Source organism: Propithecus coquereli, unplaced genomic scaffold (genome assembly GCF_000956105.1).
Source record: "Propithecus coquereli isolate 6110/MARCELLA unplaced genomic scaffold, Pcoq_1.0 Scaffold115, whole genome shotgun sequence".
NCBI lineage: Eukaryota > Metazoa > Chordata > Mammalia > Primates > Indriidae > Propithecus > Propithecus coquereli.
This window is the reverse complement of record NW_012135525.1, coordinates 2,756,988-2,774,039: the sequence shown is the minus strand read 5'-3', so window position 1 is coordinate 2,774,039 and position 17,052 is coordinate 2,756,988. Positions and strand designations below refer to the sequence as shown.

Here is a 17,052-nt window from a genome sequence, read left to right as displayed (position 1 = left end):
GTTAATGTTTTAATGGCCAGAGCAAACTATTTGGGTGCCAAGCTGGTTTTTATTATGGCAACCAGAAAGCAGTTAAGAAATGGATGATGGAGCTAACACCGTATTAATTTGGCTAGAGAAATGATGGGCAGGCTGTACCACTGACTTAAGGTACCTTCTTTACATATCAAGTGCTTGCCTGTTTGGAGAGGAAATATCTAGGACACCGGGATGCAATTTCTTTCTCTCTGTGTAAATTGTCTTTAATTTTAGGCAGGAAAGAGGCACATGCACGGTAAGTCCAAGAGGAAAGAAGTGGAACAGGGAATTAATGAGAGGATGTTTCTTGAGCTTTCTTTGGAGATGACCTCCCAGTCAGGGGAGTAGGCTGGAGACAAACAGATTTTAGATTAACGTGTATTAAAAATGTATTTAGGAACATAAAATATTTAGGATTTTTGAATTACTTGTTTGATACACAAATGCCATTGGCTATAACCATGAAGGATGGTCACATTACGTTTGACATATCGTGCCTCAAAGCAGTCTGCTATTTGTGTACTGTCTCTAATTATGCCAGGATGGATTTCCAAAATTCGTAGAGCCACAAGCCTTACCCAGAGGTCTGGTGAGGGTGATGGAAAAGGTTGGAAGAGAAGGGGCTGGCTTGGGAAATTGGAACCCAATACACTAATGAGCCCCCATGGCAAATCCATTTTATCACTTGAAGGGAGTTGAATTAAATCTTAGCACATACTCAAGAGGCTGTCTTCATGCTCAGACAATTGAAAATCCTTCACATTTTTAACCAGCCCATGAATGGTGATTTCTTTGGGACGATAACACAATAAAACTTAAAAATTCAAATCCTTTTTGTTATGAAGTGACTTTGAGTCCCACCCACCCCAGGCAATTGGCAGGAGATGGGGAAAGGTGCAGCCATCCCAAGGTGGGAGTAGGGGAGGATGTGTCTACTGTAAGGGCTTTAGGAGACCACTTTTCCAGAAAGAAGGTGCTGCTACCAAGCTGGTTTCTGGTTCCACTTCAGTTTTCTCATCTCTAAAATGGGTTAAGAACACCTATCTTAGAAAGTCCTTGTATGGATTAGATGAGATAATGTCTGTTAAATTCATAGGTTAGTGTTTGGGTCAAGTAAACCATATCCATTCTCCACTGCTGCATCCCTGAGAGCTGAGGAGAATGAGAAGCCCAGGTATTTATTTTTAATCATCTTCTGGCTCAACTTTCCCTTGGAGGTACACAACAGGAGAAACAGGGCCACTGTGTTCCTAGACAAGGAATGAAGAAGACTTCATGTACAGTTACAGGGAATATTTGAATACCACTCACCCCCCACTCCCTAATTTTTCACTTAGATACATTATACGAATATCCTAGCCATCATTTCTTCTATGCGCAGTCTGTGTTGAACATCGTACTATAACAACTATAGCATCCTAACTATGCTACAAGGTTGGTCTTTTTATTCCATTTTCCTCATTTTTTTAGATGAGATCTTGGCGAACCCCACAATTAATGTAGACATTAAACACAGTAGAGATGCATTTGAGCCTCAACTGGTCAGACTCAAATGCCATTGCCTTCTCACCTCTCCCTTAGTTTCTTCCAAGATGGAACATTCAGAGATGATACATCATCAAAGTAGGTGTTGCGTGCATTAGGCCCATCATAGTCCTTGGCTCTAAGTACAAGGGAAGTAGAAGTTAGGCAAGGGTACCTGCATCTAAAAAGTCTTTGCAATTCAGGTGTTTACTGTAGAAGACAGAATTATGAAATTCAGCATCAAATACTTACTGATGCCTAATAAAGATTTAACATTATGTCACAAGTAGTAACAACAGTAATTCCCAGTTCAGGAATCAACTTAGGGTTGATAGGGTTTTGTTTTGCCTCATAAGGACATTAAAAAACAACTACTACCATTTATTGACATCCTGGTTTTGGAGGGAAAAAAGGACATTATAACACCAGATGAATGGAGGAGTGATAAAGGCTTAAATGGAGAGTATGGGGGGTGAGGGTCTCTCCATGTCAGCGCCACTCCTTTCTTCTCTCCGTTCTCTGCCCTGGGAGGCTGACCTGTGTGGGTTCCATTAGCAGAGTTCCTAGGCCTTGCGGTTTCCAGTGGGGTTTAGGCAGAGAGGTGCCCTGCCAGGAGGGTGGGGGAGAGAGGAGAGGGAAGTCAGGTGTTTATTCCCTGTGCCTTCCTGGAAGGTCCCTCCAGGCTGGTGGCATCCCTTTAAGGAAGAGTCACTGCCTCTGGTAGACGGCCCCCTCTTTGAGCCTCTGACCTAGGAGTGGTGCCGGCTGAGCTGCTGTGAGCCCAAGTTCCTGCACTATCTCTCTCTCTTAGGCTTCCCTTACATTCCACCGGCGCCTTTGTCCATAATACCTTTGTAAATCCCCCCTCGGATTATCATTACTCAAGTATTCTATCTATTTCCTGTTGGGATCCTGACCGATACAAGGACAGTCCTTGAAATCTAGCAAATGTAGCTTCATGAAACCTCACTGCATTGTCCTCATTTTTCTCATTTCACTGCTGACCAGTGAAAGCTTCATCTTGTTTTGACCCACATTACTCTCCTGACTTGCTTGGATTCTGAGTGGCCACTACTTACCTGTACAGTGAAACTCTTTTACTTGCTCTGTAAATGTCACATTAGCAGAACACACTAATATGTAACAGGTAGCTGAACAGGTGGGCACAATGGTGCTTCAGACTGCAGCATGTCTGAGGGAGGCTGGAAGGCAAGGGAGTGGCCAGAGTCCCCAGGGCACTTTCTCCCCCTGACCTGACTCCGCTGGTGAACACCATAGGCACACATGCCTGACCGGAATGGTTCCATGCAGCTGAAGTGGTTGTAGTTGGGCTTTCTAAAGGTTGACACTTCACAGTTTTTCTTCATTCTTAATTTCCATCTTGATGAAAATTTCTCACTCTCATAGAACCAATTGGACTATTATTTTGGTTTCACAATTTATTTAGCTGATACCACGAATTGTTGCGTTTTTGTGTTCCCAAGATTTATCATGTTTCAAATGCTACAAATGGTTTCACATTTTGAAAATCTGAGATGTTTGGGGAAGATTGAAGTGAGTATGCCATGCTTTCTTGTGCTTACTATCCCCTCCCTGCCAGCCCCTCTGATACCACACTGTGTGTTTATTGTCCTTGGGACTCTAGCTGATTATAGGTAGCTCTCATCAGCAGTGATCTGTTCCTGGGTACCATGTGGTATGATAGGAAAGGTTCCATTCCTGTTCTCTCTCCTGAGTGATGATGTAATAGTAAATGTAGAAGTTCAGCTGTGTGTACCAGAGATTTATAATAATAGTTGTTTAAATAAGTTGGGAGTTAAATCTCTCTTCTGTCACCACCTAGAAGTAGATAGTTCAGGGCTAGGGTGGTGTCTTTGCTCCATGAGGTTAGCTAGGGACCAAGCTCCTTCTATCTTTTTCTCCTGAGGGATTTGCCCTTACTTGTGTGGTTCAAAGTCTTATCCATTCCCTTTGATGGGCATGGCCTGGCAGGTGCACACATCAGTGTATACATCCCATTGGTCATAACTTGGTCGTATGGCTGTGCCTGGCTGTAAAGGAAGCAGACAATGGTATCTTTATTCTGCACCCAGAAAATGAGTAGTTTATTATTACAGAAGAAAGGAAGAAAAGATATTGTAGAAAAGTTAGCCACAATTAGGAAGTATTAAATTCTCCCTGTGCCAAGTAAGATATTTTCTTACAAATAAGCCGAAGAGCTGTGCAGTTCCACTGAACTTTAGTTGACTCTGAGACATCTAAATGGACAAGGAATGAATTTTTGGAACCAAACAGTAGAATGTAGTCATAGGCTTTGGAGGTGAGCATTGGAATTCCCATGGAGAATGATTTCTTGAAGAAGTGATACGCAGAGAAAGAAGACCTGGACCGAGACTGCATCTAAGTATATATGTTTCCTACATTGTCACAGTTGGGTGATGGAATGAGGAAGAAGAAAAATTAAACAAAGCAAAGAAATGTAAAGGTGGTAGATATTGGGTAGGTGTCTTTTGCAAGGGTCTCTTACGTATCTGCACATCTTGTGAGCAAAGCCACTGACTGTCTTTGTTCCAGACTGTCTTTTCAAAGATGTTTATATAGTGAACCTTGGAAGACAAGGATAATGTCTTATTCCAGAACAAAGAGCAGGTGTGCTAACTGTTCCATATTACAGATTGGGGTTCCCTATGCTCTTCTCCCATAATGCACCCCACTATGTGAGAGGGTATCACCTCTCCCTCTTTGGGTCTCCTTTTGGGAATTGGGTGTTAGAGAACCAGCACAAATGCTGATACATTGACTATTGCTATTGCTGTGAGCAATATACCATCTTTTGTCTCTGACTGGGAGTCTCATGGCTTCTGCCATCATCTGTGAAATCAGGACAGTGAACATGTAAGTTGGCAAGTAAGGTAAAATCTCAGATCCTTCACAGTTCTTAATAGAAAGGAGAGTTTCAAGGCAAAGGTAGGGTTGTTCATTATCAAATGCTACAAAGAGGTCAAAGAAAATGAGGAATTAATACAGTGGCCCTCAAAAAGGACTAAGGACTCTTTATAGTCAAATTATTATGGATCCCAAAGAACTTTTGTTTATGTGGGTTTTACCTATTGATATTTACTCAGTTTTAGAAATTAAAACAGAGAAATCATTGAAAAATACTTTTAATTGATTTAAAAATAATAATAGGACATCTATATACAAAAAAATGATGTCAAGTGGAATCTCATAATTTATATAAAATTAAGTAAAAATAGGTCATACTTCTAAATATAAAACTTTTGGAAGAAAACATAGGAGAAATTCTTTGTGAGCTGGGCTAGGTAAAGAGTTCATAGATAATAAAAGCAAAACCACAATCCATAAATGAAAAAATCTGACCAATTGGACTTAACCAAATTTTAAAACTTTTGCTTTGTGACACTGTTACCAGAATGAAAAGACAAATTACAAAATGGGAGAAAGTATTTTCAAACCACATATTTGACAAAGGACTTGTATCTAGAAGGTAAAAGAACTCTCAAAACTCAACAGTAAAAAAACAAATAACCTAATTTTTAAAATGGGGAAAAGAGTTAAACACACATTTCACCAAAGAGGAAATACGGATGGCAAATTAATGCCTGAAAAAATATTCAACATCTTTAGCCACTAGGGAAATGAAAGTGAAAAACATGATGAGAAATTAGTACATACATATTAGAATAATAAGTAAATAAATAATAATTAATTAATTAACAGTGACAGTGTCAAGTGCTGGCAAGGATGAGAAGGAACAGAACTTTCATACTGCTGATGGGAATGCAGAATAGTATAGCTGCTCTGGAAAACAGATGGGCAGTTTCTAAAAAATTTAAATACACACTTACCATATGACTCAGCAGTCCTTCTCCTAGGTATTTATTCTAGAGAACTGAAAATGTATGTTCACCCAGAAACTGTATAGGCATACCTCAGAGATGTTGCATGTTTGGTTCCAGACCATTGCAATAAAATGCATATTGCAATAAAACCAAGTACATATATTAATTAAAAATTACTTGATTGCTAAAAAATGCTATCATCTGAGCCTTCAGTGAGTTGTATCTTTCTTGCTGGTGGAAGGTCTTGCCTCAGTGTTGATGGCTGCAGACTGATCAGGATAGGTTGCTGAAGGTTGGGGTGGCTGTAGCAATTTCTTAAAATAAGACAACAATAAAGTTTGCCCCATCAATTGGTTCTTCCTTTCCCAAAAGATTTCTCTGTAGCATGTGATGCTGTTTGACAGTATTTTTACTCACAGGAGAACTTCTTTCAAAATTCGAGTCAATCCTCTCAAACCCTGCTGCTGCTTTGTCAACAAGTTTATGTGATATTCTAAATCCTTTGTCAGTTCAACAGTGTTCATAGCATCTTCACCGGTGGATTTCATCTCAAGAAACCACTTTCTTTGCTCGTCCATAAGAAGCAACTCCTCATCTATTCAAGTTTTACCATAAGATTGCAGCAATTGGTTCACATCTTTGGGCTCCACTTCTAACTCTAGTTCTCTTGCTATTTCCACTACATTGGCAGTGACTTCCTCCTCTGAAGTCTTAAACCCCTCAAAGTCGTTATCCCTGAAGGTTAGAATAAACTTCTTCCAAACTCCTGTTAATGTCGATATTTTGACCTCCTTCCATGAATCACAAATGTATTTCATGTCATACGGAATGGTGAATCCTTTCCAGAAGTTTTTCTAAATACTTTGCCCACATCCATCAGGGGAATCACTATCTATGGCAGCTATAGCCTTATGAAATGTATTTTTTAAATAATAAGATTTTAAAGTCAAACTTACTCCTTGATCCACAGGCTACAGAATGGATGTTGTGTCAGCAGGCATGAAAACAACATTAATCTCTTTGTACATCTCCATCAGAGCTCTTGAATGACCAGGTGCATTGTCAATGAGCAGGAATATTTTGAAAGGAATCTTTTATTCTGAGCAGTAGGTCTCAATATTGGGCTTAAAATATTCAGTAAACCCTGCCGTAAACAAATGTGCTGTTATCCAGGCTTTGTTGTTTCATTTATAGAGCACAGGCAGAGTAGATTTAGCATAATTCTTAAGGACCCTAGGATTTTCAGAATGGTAAGTGAAGATTGGCTTCAATGTAAAGTCACCAGCTGCATTAGCCCCTAACAAGAGAGTCAGCCTGTCCTTTGAAGCGTTGAAGCCAGGTGTTGACATCTCTCCAGCTATGAAAGTCCTAGATGACATGTTCTTTCAATATTAAGATGTTTCATTGACACTGAAAATCCATTGTTAGGTGTAGCCATATTCATCAATTATCTTAGCTAGATCTTCTGGATAACTTGCTACAGTTTCTACATCAGAATTTCCTGCTTCACCTAGCACTTTTAAGTTATGGAGAAGGCTTCTTTCCTTAAACCTTCTGAATCCTTCTCTGGTAGCTTCACACTTTTCTTCTGCAGCTTCCTCACCTCTCTCAGTCTTCACAGAATTGAAGGGAGTTAGCGCCTTGCTCTGGATTAGGCTTTGGCTTAAGGGAATATTGTGGCTCTTTTGATCTATCCAGACCACTAAAATTTTCTCCATATCATCAGTAAGTCTGTTTTGCTTTCTTATGCTTTGTGTGTTCAGTGGAGCAGCACTTTGAATTTCCTTCAAGAACTTTCCTTTGCATTCATAACTTAGCTAACTGTTAGGAGCAAGAGGCATAGCTTTCAGCCTGTCTCAGCTTTGAGATGTGTTCCTCACTAAGCTTAGTCATTTCTAGCTTTTGATTTAAAGAGAAACATGTGACTCCTCCTTTCACTTGAACACGTAGAAGCCATTGTAGGGTTCTCAATTAGTCTAATTTCAATATTGTTGCATGTTAGGGAATAGGTAGGCCTGGGGAGAGGGAGAGAGACAGACAGAGGGAAAATGCTGGTTGGTGGAGCAGACAGAACACCCTCAACATTTATCAATTAAGTTTGTCATTATTTATGGGCATGGTTTGTGGTGCCCCAGAATACCTACAACAGTAACATCAAAGATCACAGATCACTGTAACAGATACAAAAATAATGACCAAGTTTGAAATATTGCCAAGAATTACTAAAATATGACACAGAGATACAAAGTGAGCACATACTATTGGAAAAATGGCACGAATAGACTTGCTTGGTGCAGGGTTGCCTCAGATCTTCGATTTGTAAAAAAACACAGTATCTGTGAAGCACTATAAAATGAAGTGCGATAAAATAGATATGCCTATACATAACAGTTTATAGCAGCTCTGTTTGTAATCACCAAAATTGAAACAACCCAGATGTCCGTCAATCAGTGAATGGATAAAGAAACTTGGGACACCTCCATACCAGGGAATACTACTCAGCAGAAAGAAGCAAGCTATTGATACATGCAGCAACATGGATGGACCTCAGAGGCATTATTTGGAGTGAAAGAGGCAGTCTTAAAGGTTTCACACTGTATGATTCAACCTATATGACATTTGAAGAAAAAGAAAACTATAGCAACGACAAATCAGTAGTTGCGCGGACTTGGTGGGACAGGGGATAGAAGGAGAGGGTGGCTACTGAGAAACAGTACAAGGGGTTTTTGAGGGTGATAGACCAGTCTGCATCCTGATGATTGTGGTGATCGTGGCTCTATGAAACTGTCCATGTGTTCAAACTCATAGAACTGTACACCAAGAAAAGAAATTTTACTGTAAGTTAATTTAAAAATAAAATTAAATAACAATGTAAACTCATTATGTAAATGTAACACATTTTTATGGAAGTTAACCATATTTTCGAAAACAAAGAAATTATCAAGAATAGTGGCATTGTTTTACATTTTTTTTTTCTAAATCTCTTTACTGTCTAGCCTTAAATAGAGAGCTGGATTCTCATATCTGCTTCTGCATTTGCTTTGTTGTGATGTCACATGTCACATGGTCTCTGGCAAACCCCTCAATACATTCGAAAGAGAATGACAGTGAAAAAAGCCAATAATGTCTTAGTGTTGTTAGAATCCCTGTTTGAGCCAACTGAAGTGGTCTCAGGGATTCCCAAGTGTTCCTGGCCTGTACTTTGAGAACCAATGACACAATACAGTGTCCTGAATTTCAGTCATTTTTATAGCATCTTGGCTTTTTTTTTGTTGCTATATCCACGTCTCCTGTGTTTACTTAATGGCTTTGTTCAAATTGACCCATTTTAAAACTTAAAATTATTTAAAGAGGAAACTTTCTATATCTCCTATAAATAGAAAACCAGCACCACTTTCCCATAAATAGAGAGTAACCACACAAATAAATAAGCAATGAATAACCTAATATGTATTTTAAAAGTTTACCTATGAACCATCTAAATTCATCTCTGCATGGCACACTTTGGAAAACACCAATGTAGAGAGGGAATGACCGTGATAATGATAGCCAACTCTGACATACTACTTCACACGTGTCAACACATTGAATCCTGGCAATTACTGTAGGACGTAGATAGAATTATTATCCTTTTTTTAAATATATTTAAAAAAATTCTGAAGCACAAGGAGGTAAAGAAGTGGCCCGGTGTTGCACAATGAGTCAATTCCAGGGCTGGGATTTGAACCTAGGCAGTCCGGCTGCAGAATCCAAGATGCCATCTTAGCAGAAAGAAAATCTGGATTTTCATCGAAGTCCTGCCCTAAGTTGCCACTAGGACATGTCACTGAACCTCACTGTCCTCATCAATAAAATGAGGGAGGTGGACTAAATCAGGGTATACAGTTTAAATGTCTGGCGTCTACCAGGGGCCAGGCAGGCAAGGGAAAAGTGGACCAAACACAATGCAATAGGGAGTGTTGGGGATTTCACATCTTGTCTGAAGAAGGCAACTCCTACTCATTTTCAACTAGGTTTTTTTTGGTTTGTTTCGGGTTTTTTCTTTTTTTTTTCTTTTTGCCTTTATTTTATTTCATAAGAGAAGATTGAAGTCTAAATATTTTTGTGTAAAGTTTCCCAATTTTAGAATTCTTGGAGGGGCCAGCCGTACACATGGGCTAGCTGGTTTGTGACTTTTTGACTAGATGAGCTCCTCCGACTTAGAGGATTTATGATTAAATGAGCTGTTTTTGGACAGTGGTGGAAACCAAATCCAAATTACAGGAATAGGCAGTTTAAAACAATGATGAAAGGGGATAAGGACTTGGAAAGTAGCTCAACACTGCCTACGTAAATATTGATTAAGAGCTGGGTTAATTGAAAAGCCAAGGTACATTAATAGAATAACAAAGTGTATTTCTTTGTGTTCCTTTTGTGTTGCATTAGAGTAAATCAGCAATATTTATCCAATGCTAATTCTCAGTTTGTAGAGAGCTAATGTAATCATGAGATGAGCTTATTGTAATTCTTTTCTTAGACATAGAGACTTGCCCAAGAATGGTGAGTATTAGGAACTTTAGTCAGCACTTGCTCAGAATAGTAAATGTGAACATGTGATTTATGCCATTGTGTGTACAAAGTAATGTTTCCTGAGACATTTTCTATATATATGTTGGCTGTTTTCTGTTTTTTGGGTTCGTTTGTTGTTTCCCTCTCCTCTGCTTATCAGATTTCCTTCTAAATCCTGGCATTTGACAATGTTGCAGGGCCAGTTTATCTGTGAATCCACAGTAAAACATACTGGTGGTTTCACAATTAATCCAAACTTGGGTTTATGGTTTATGCATTTTTATGTGAATTCCTGGATTTGTTTTTATGTATGTGTGTATATTCAGAATATGTGTTTGAGAAAGAAAAGGAGGGGAGACAAAAATCTATAGACTGAATCTTGGAAGATGGATTTATTCATCGATGACATCATAAGGATTCTATTTTCTCTTGGTTAATAAAGTGTTTGTTTGGCGGGTGTTGTAAGCCAGCCAGAGCTAGTCATGCCATTTCTTGGAAAAGATCTGAAGCAACTAGTAATTGAAATGATAATCATTTGATCATAGAGCTATTTGAAAAATAGCACTCATCTACAAACTTGTCTCTTCTAGGGAACCATATTTGGTCAAAACGTTGCCAAATTCCATTTTTACTAATGTTGACACTGATATACTATGCTACTTAATTATTTTCCAGTATTTGCTAAACTTGACTTCTGGTGTACCCTGTCTAGAAGCTGTTCCCACATGCTTTGAAACAATACCCAGCCCGAATTTTTATTCTGACATTTAATAATCACCATGAAATAGCTATAAAATGCATGACAACTACAGATCTTTTCTTTCAAGAGGATGGTGTGGTGAATCTGAGTGAAATCATCTGTTGAAATGGTACTTTGTAATGTGCCCCATTGTTTATTAAGTATTGAAATTTTTTTCTCGAGCAGAGGATGAAAACACAGTTTTCACTTTGTCCCCCATTTAGTGGAAGTTCATATTTAAATGTGATAAGGGAAAGGATTCCATTACCAAAGTTTTACTTTTCATTTTTGATACAGTATTTATTACTTTGCTGCTGCCTAACAAACTTTCTTCTCAGAAGCAGCTTGGAACTAGATGAGGAAAGGTGAAATTTTAGATCCTACCTTAAAACATTTTTAAAAACTCAACCCAGGGCTTCTTATTCTGTGAAGCTTATCTTAATAAACCCTTTTTTGTTTGAAATGGAGGCATGTGTGTGTGTGTGTGTGTGTGTGTGTGTGTGTGTGTGTAGGTGGGGGGGTGGGGAGACATGTTTAACAGCAAAGTTAGCCAAAATCAGTTGTGAATTCCTTTTGTTTAATAGCTTAGAGACATCTTCTTGTTGTTGTTTGTCAAAAATATTTCTAAGATTTTGTAAGCTTGGGGGTTTTCACAGCTAAGAAAGCTAAGCTTTCTTCAGAAACGTGAAATAAAAGTCAGTTCAAGTTGAAATGTCAAATGCTTAAATAACTTAAAACCCAGTGAGATGATCTTCTTAAGCTTTTTCCAGAGAATATTCTGGTGAGGAGGGAGGGCCCTGCCTTTGTTCCATGTATGGATATCTGTTAAATATCTTGCTGTATTAATTCTGACTCAGAAAAGTTGGTTGTTTCCTAGAAGCAATTAGAAATGCTTAAGATTCAAATTTATGAATCATAGGAGCAACTTAAGTTTCAACTACTTTTCTGAGACTCAAAGACTTTCTCCTCACCCTCTCTCCCCTACCCCATATGTATTAAAAGAAAAAAATCAGTTCATTTCTCAACTTACAAAGTTTTTGAGAAACATGAGAATGTGTAAGTTTCTTTCAGTGGGAAGCACATAACATTTATGAAGTATTTCTTTTGGGATTACATCACAGTTTTATTTAATTTTTAGGACAAAAGTTAAATTCAATATTTGTGTATAAGCCAAGGGAAAATGTACCATAAACATAGGAATTTGGGGGTGAGTCAGAGTTCCAAGAATCCTAGATTTACTTAGACCATTTATATAGAGACAGGCTAACCATTAGTCATCTAGCTTTCATTTTTTATATTTGCAATTAATTGCACCTAAAAATTAGCTTTCACCCAAGTGGTCAGATAGGTGGAGTGAATTTTGGCAACAAGTATTAAAAGTGACTATTAGAATTACTGCCCTATTTTTGGATACTTTCTAATCATATAACAAATATATAAATTATTCCTTAACTAAACAACTAGCAGTGAAAAACTATTGAAATGAAGCAAATTATTGAAAATTCTCTGTCACTGAAAAACACACACTGCCTGCTTACATAAGGTTAAACCACTCCCATGGCATTTCAGATGCACCTTGTTGAGTATGGATCATTTACCTCAAACCCACAAATAATTTTTTTTTCTTCCCCAATCATCTCTTGTAGGATGAAGTCATTGCTGTTTCCGAAAAGGTGATTGTGAAGCTTGAAGACCTGGTCAAGTGGGTACATTCTGATTTCTCCAAGTGGAGATGTGGCCTCCAAGCTGGGCCAATGAAAACTGAGGCCTTGGGAAGGAATGGACAGAAGGAATCTCTGCTGAAATACAGGCAGTCAACCCTGAACAGCGGGCTCAACTTCAAAGACGTTCTCAAGGAAAAGGCCGACCTTGGTAAATATGACTTGTACTTCTAACATGTGGGCGTATATAGTAACTTACTTTTTTGGTTGTAGATTTTTCTGGAAACCCTATCATTCATCTTATATATGAATATATATGAATATTTCCTCTTAAATATATATATATATTTTTAAATGTCTTTAATCTGAGAGGGGCCTAAGAATCCGGATGGGATAGATGGAGAGATGACTGGGTGGGACAGAGAGGAGTGTTACCTGTTGGATCCCAGGGTGTTCTCTCTGTGGAGCCTTGTGCTGGGTGACACAGTGGCCTTAAACAACTTCCAGTGTGGTACCAAGGCACAAGACTTAATTAGGGCATCTAAAATTGAATTAATTAAAAATGTTTGCTATAAGTAGATAATATGACATCTATTAACACCATGTCAGAATTTCATGTTTTGTTTTGGGTGGAAAGCAAAGTGAGGAAGAGGGATGAGTGGAGCAAGAGAACAGCATCAAGGTAGGGGAACCAATGGCATAGATTTCCCTGCGCATTTAGCATTCGGAGGTCACCATCAACTATAGATATTTTTTTTCTTGCCTTCCTTCCCCTCTTCCACTTAAAAGTTTAAACTCATAAGGAGAACTTTAAACTTTAAAGGAGAACTTGGGCTTCGGTATTTATTCATACTTGGGCTCTGAAGTAGTTATTTTGATTAATGTTTGAATATTAACTCTGCTGCTTACTTAGCTTTGTGGCCTTAGGCAAATAATTTAACTTCTAAGCCTCAGTTTCCCCATCTAAAAAATAAGGTCATTGTGACATATAAGATAAAAAGGGTGTAGCACAGTGAACTGGCACAAATGAGGGACTCTGTAATTAATTCTATTGCTTTTTCTTAACACTTTCTTCTCCAGTGACTTTTTGCATTCTTTCCTTGTTTTTTCCCTTCTGTTTGTATCCCCTTGTGGCATTTACTGACTTACTCTCCTAGCATTGCTTAAGACCAAAGTTGTTGACCTCTGATTTAGACTACTTATTTCCTCTTTGGGCAAAGAGGAACTTCACTTTTACATATAAAGGCATCTTGTTCTTTCATTTGAGCATAATGCTGATTTTCACAGTCCTATTTTATGCCTTAATGTGACAACTTCCTGATTTTTTTTAACCTAGAACTTAACTATTACAACAAACCTGGGTGATTTATTTTAATTGGCACAAAGAGACTAAATAACACCAGTAACGGACTGTGCCTTTCATGTGACTCTGGTTTGTGATGAGCTATGCTGTGTTTTGGGAATAATATTAATATTTTCTTGCAGTTTGAGTTTAACAATCAACAGTTTCCTGACATCTTTTGGTAGATGTCAGGCGGTTAATACTTTGCTTTGGCAGCCCGATTGTCACGTGCACATTTAGAGAAAATTATTAAACTAATGGTTTTCCTTCTAAATCCAAATAATTTTTAATGGTATTCTATACGTGCTATTACACTTCCCAATTTTGTGAACTCACAATAACTAGTCATTTGACGTGTAATAATGCTGAATAATACATCTGTTGTGTTACTTTCCTAATGTATGATCTAAGTCGTATTGCCATTGTCTTAGGCTTTCCTTAACGTTAAAATCTTTCTTTTGTTTGTCTGATTTTTTTTTGAGTTATAGAATATACTGTTACTAATAAAAAATTAAACAGGAAACCCACAGGGGACAAAAGGATGTGTAGATGGTTAAGCTTGATGTCACACGTATAAACAAGAGTATTTATAGCAAGGTTTATGTTTAAAATTGTGTTTAGAACTGAGTTTATTAAGGAACATGAAAAGAAGCCCAATTTCTTCATTCCACCAAGAGATTTAAGAGGTTTTGATCTTCTTGGATTCTAAAAATAATGTCCATAATCTACCTTTTTGCAAATGATTTCAGAAGAAATTGGTTTATAGTAAATATTCAAAGTACTTGCAGGTGGTTTGGCTTGGAAAAATCTGTATTAGTGGTTTTTAAATCTAGCTGTTCATGAGACTTACTAGGGGAATTTAAAAAACAATACTGATTACTGAGTCCAACTCCCCCAGATTGTTCATTCAGCAGGACTGGGGCAGGGCCAAGGAATGTGTACTGATAAAAGGCTTCCTAGGTGATTCTGATTTTATTTACTTACTTATTTATTTTTGGTCCCATTTCAGAGATAGCTCGATGATTAGTGCTGAAGAATCAACTGTGTTGATTGTGAGGCTCTCCTCTGGTGGGCAAGAAATACTGTATACCTTAAAAAATTTAAAATGTAAAATACCCCTTTAAGGATAGAATTTAGGGCCTTGAAATTCTACTCAGTCGGTATGAACTACGGGAATTTGAGACAAATAGCTTTTGTAATTGGAATGCACACTGTGTTGTAATAATGTGGAAAGAGAAACAAAAACTTTCCTTAATGTAATGAGTTTCCATTATCTGCCTGATCTAAGGTTTGCTTCTACATTGTCAGGATTTATACTGGGGAGACAGGGGTGTCATCTTCTGTACACACCCCTGTCCCAGCAACTTTCTCTTGAGCCTCTTTCTTTCTGTCTGTGACATCAAAATATTTATTGTCTGTACTTTTCTTTCTACACAGTGGTTTTCTTATCTCCCCTTCCCTTGGTCACACTGAAACCACCTCCAGTACCACATTGTCAATGGAAGTTCACACACTTATTGGGTTTTTCCTTCTGTAAACCCTTACAACTCCTCATTGTTCTTACCGAAGAATGAAGATGAACTGTGAGATTACTTAAGACCCTCCCTTTTTTCTGGTGGAAGTAAGTAAAGAACGGAAAGATCTCACCTTTCTATGGATAAAGGAAAACTCCAACATGTTATTTTTTTAACTGAGTTGTTTCATCACGTTAAAAATCAATAACGACAAGATAATTAAGTTGACTCTTAAAAGAAGGGATTTTAAAATATAAAAGCCAATTAAAGAACTCTTCTTGGTTAATGTTTAAGTAGAATAAGCTCCCTTTAATCCCAGTTTGTGTCACTTCCTGTTTCTCTCTGAATAGTAAAAAAAACCAAGAATGTTCTCACAAATGTGTGTCTGCCAACAAATTAATACTCTACCAAGAGAAACTCTGCCGCAAATGCCAGCTTCCAATAACTGCTCTGATTCAAGTCACAACTCTCTTGTTTTTTATCCTCTGCCCCTTTGAAGAAACACATTTGGACAATATTTGAGGATGTCAATGTTTGCTTTTTAAAAATCTCTCGAGTTTTCATTTAAGACTAAATGGTTGATGACTAAAAACTACAGATCTGGATAGTGGAAAAACTAATAATCTTAAAAAACACTTCTGAGATGTGGTAAAATACATTCATCCTCTTCCCTCCTCTTTGTCTTTTTCAAAGAAAGAAAGCTCAATATGAAACCAATGCAAATTACGACTTTACTCAAGTGAGATGTTTTACTTTCTTTCAGACTGTTTCATATTGAAGTTTATAAAAAAATAAAGAAAAATAACTATGTTAAAATAGAAGGTTTAAGGAATGTATTATTCATAAGCATAATGAACACAAGAACCTGTTTTTCCAGAAGAATCAGGTTGATTAAATCATTCACTACACAAGCCTCTAGTTATTTATTTTTGTCTTTAGAATTATAGTACTTAGCTTTTGTAATAAAGTGGACTTGATACCCATATTTGGTATGGCAGTTGAAAGTAGTCAAATGAAGAATTATTTCATTTTACAAAATTTTTAGCAACTAAGGAATATAAACACTATCAGTTAAACAGAGCAAACTTGCATTTTTTACTCCTTGGGCTATAGTTTGAAAAAAAAATCAAATTATTTTATATAACACTGCTTCTTACAGAGTTCCTTTAAGTGAAGTATGAAAGCTGCAGTGTAAGCTTTATTGGCCTATAAATATGTCATTATAGTTGGACTACATTTATATGCTTTGGATTGTTGTTTAAGCCAAGAAAATATGTCTCTACAGGTTGACTTTTTATTGAAACCCTTTGAGGCATACAACAGAAATGTATTTTAGGCCAAGGTTATTAAAACAGCATTTTCATTTTTTTGCAGCAGACTCATTGTCAATTATGCTGCCACCAACTGTCTGTGGATGGGCAGTTATGAATGGTTTCATCTCCAAATGTGTCTTTAGAACGAGAAAGAAAAGATAGAGGGGTCTGAGCTGAACTAGAAAAAAGACGAAAAGGTTGTGTATATGGGTCTGGCTGAATTTAATGATTCAGTTCAAATTCTGTTTCTAAAGTCCCATCGAATCGAGAAAGAGTGGCTTCCCCTCTCTCTTCTGTTGCTGGGACTTGAACTGTACTTTTGGGAGAAAACAGCATGGTGGGGTTGAAAGGGCAGCGATGGGATGACGAGGAGAATCCTGGCCCTGCCTGTATATCTGTCACTCACTGGAAAAGTCATTGAAAGTCACTGTACATTTATACCTTCAGGTTCCTTGTATGTAAAATGGTCAATATGTGTATTTTGCTGTATCTCATTGGATTTTTGAGATCAACTGAAAACAAATTAGTTA

At 37.6% G+C, this 17,052-nt stretch overlaps 1 protein-coding gene across 1 annotated transcript in view; it reads left to right on the top strand.

The window, feature by feature from the left end:
• Positions 1-17,052, top strand: part of ARID5B (AT rich interactive domain 5B (MRF1-like)) — a 177,254-nt gene that overhangs the window by 20,245 nt on the left and 139,957 nt on the right. The window contains exon 3 of the mRNA XM_012657534.1: positions 12,339-12,564. Coding sequence (XP_012512988.1) covers positions 12,339-12,564 — 226 coding nt within the window. The remainder of the gene's footprint in view (positions 1-12,338; positions 12,565-17,052) is intronic.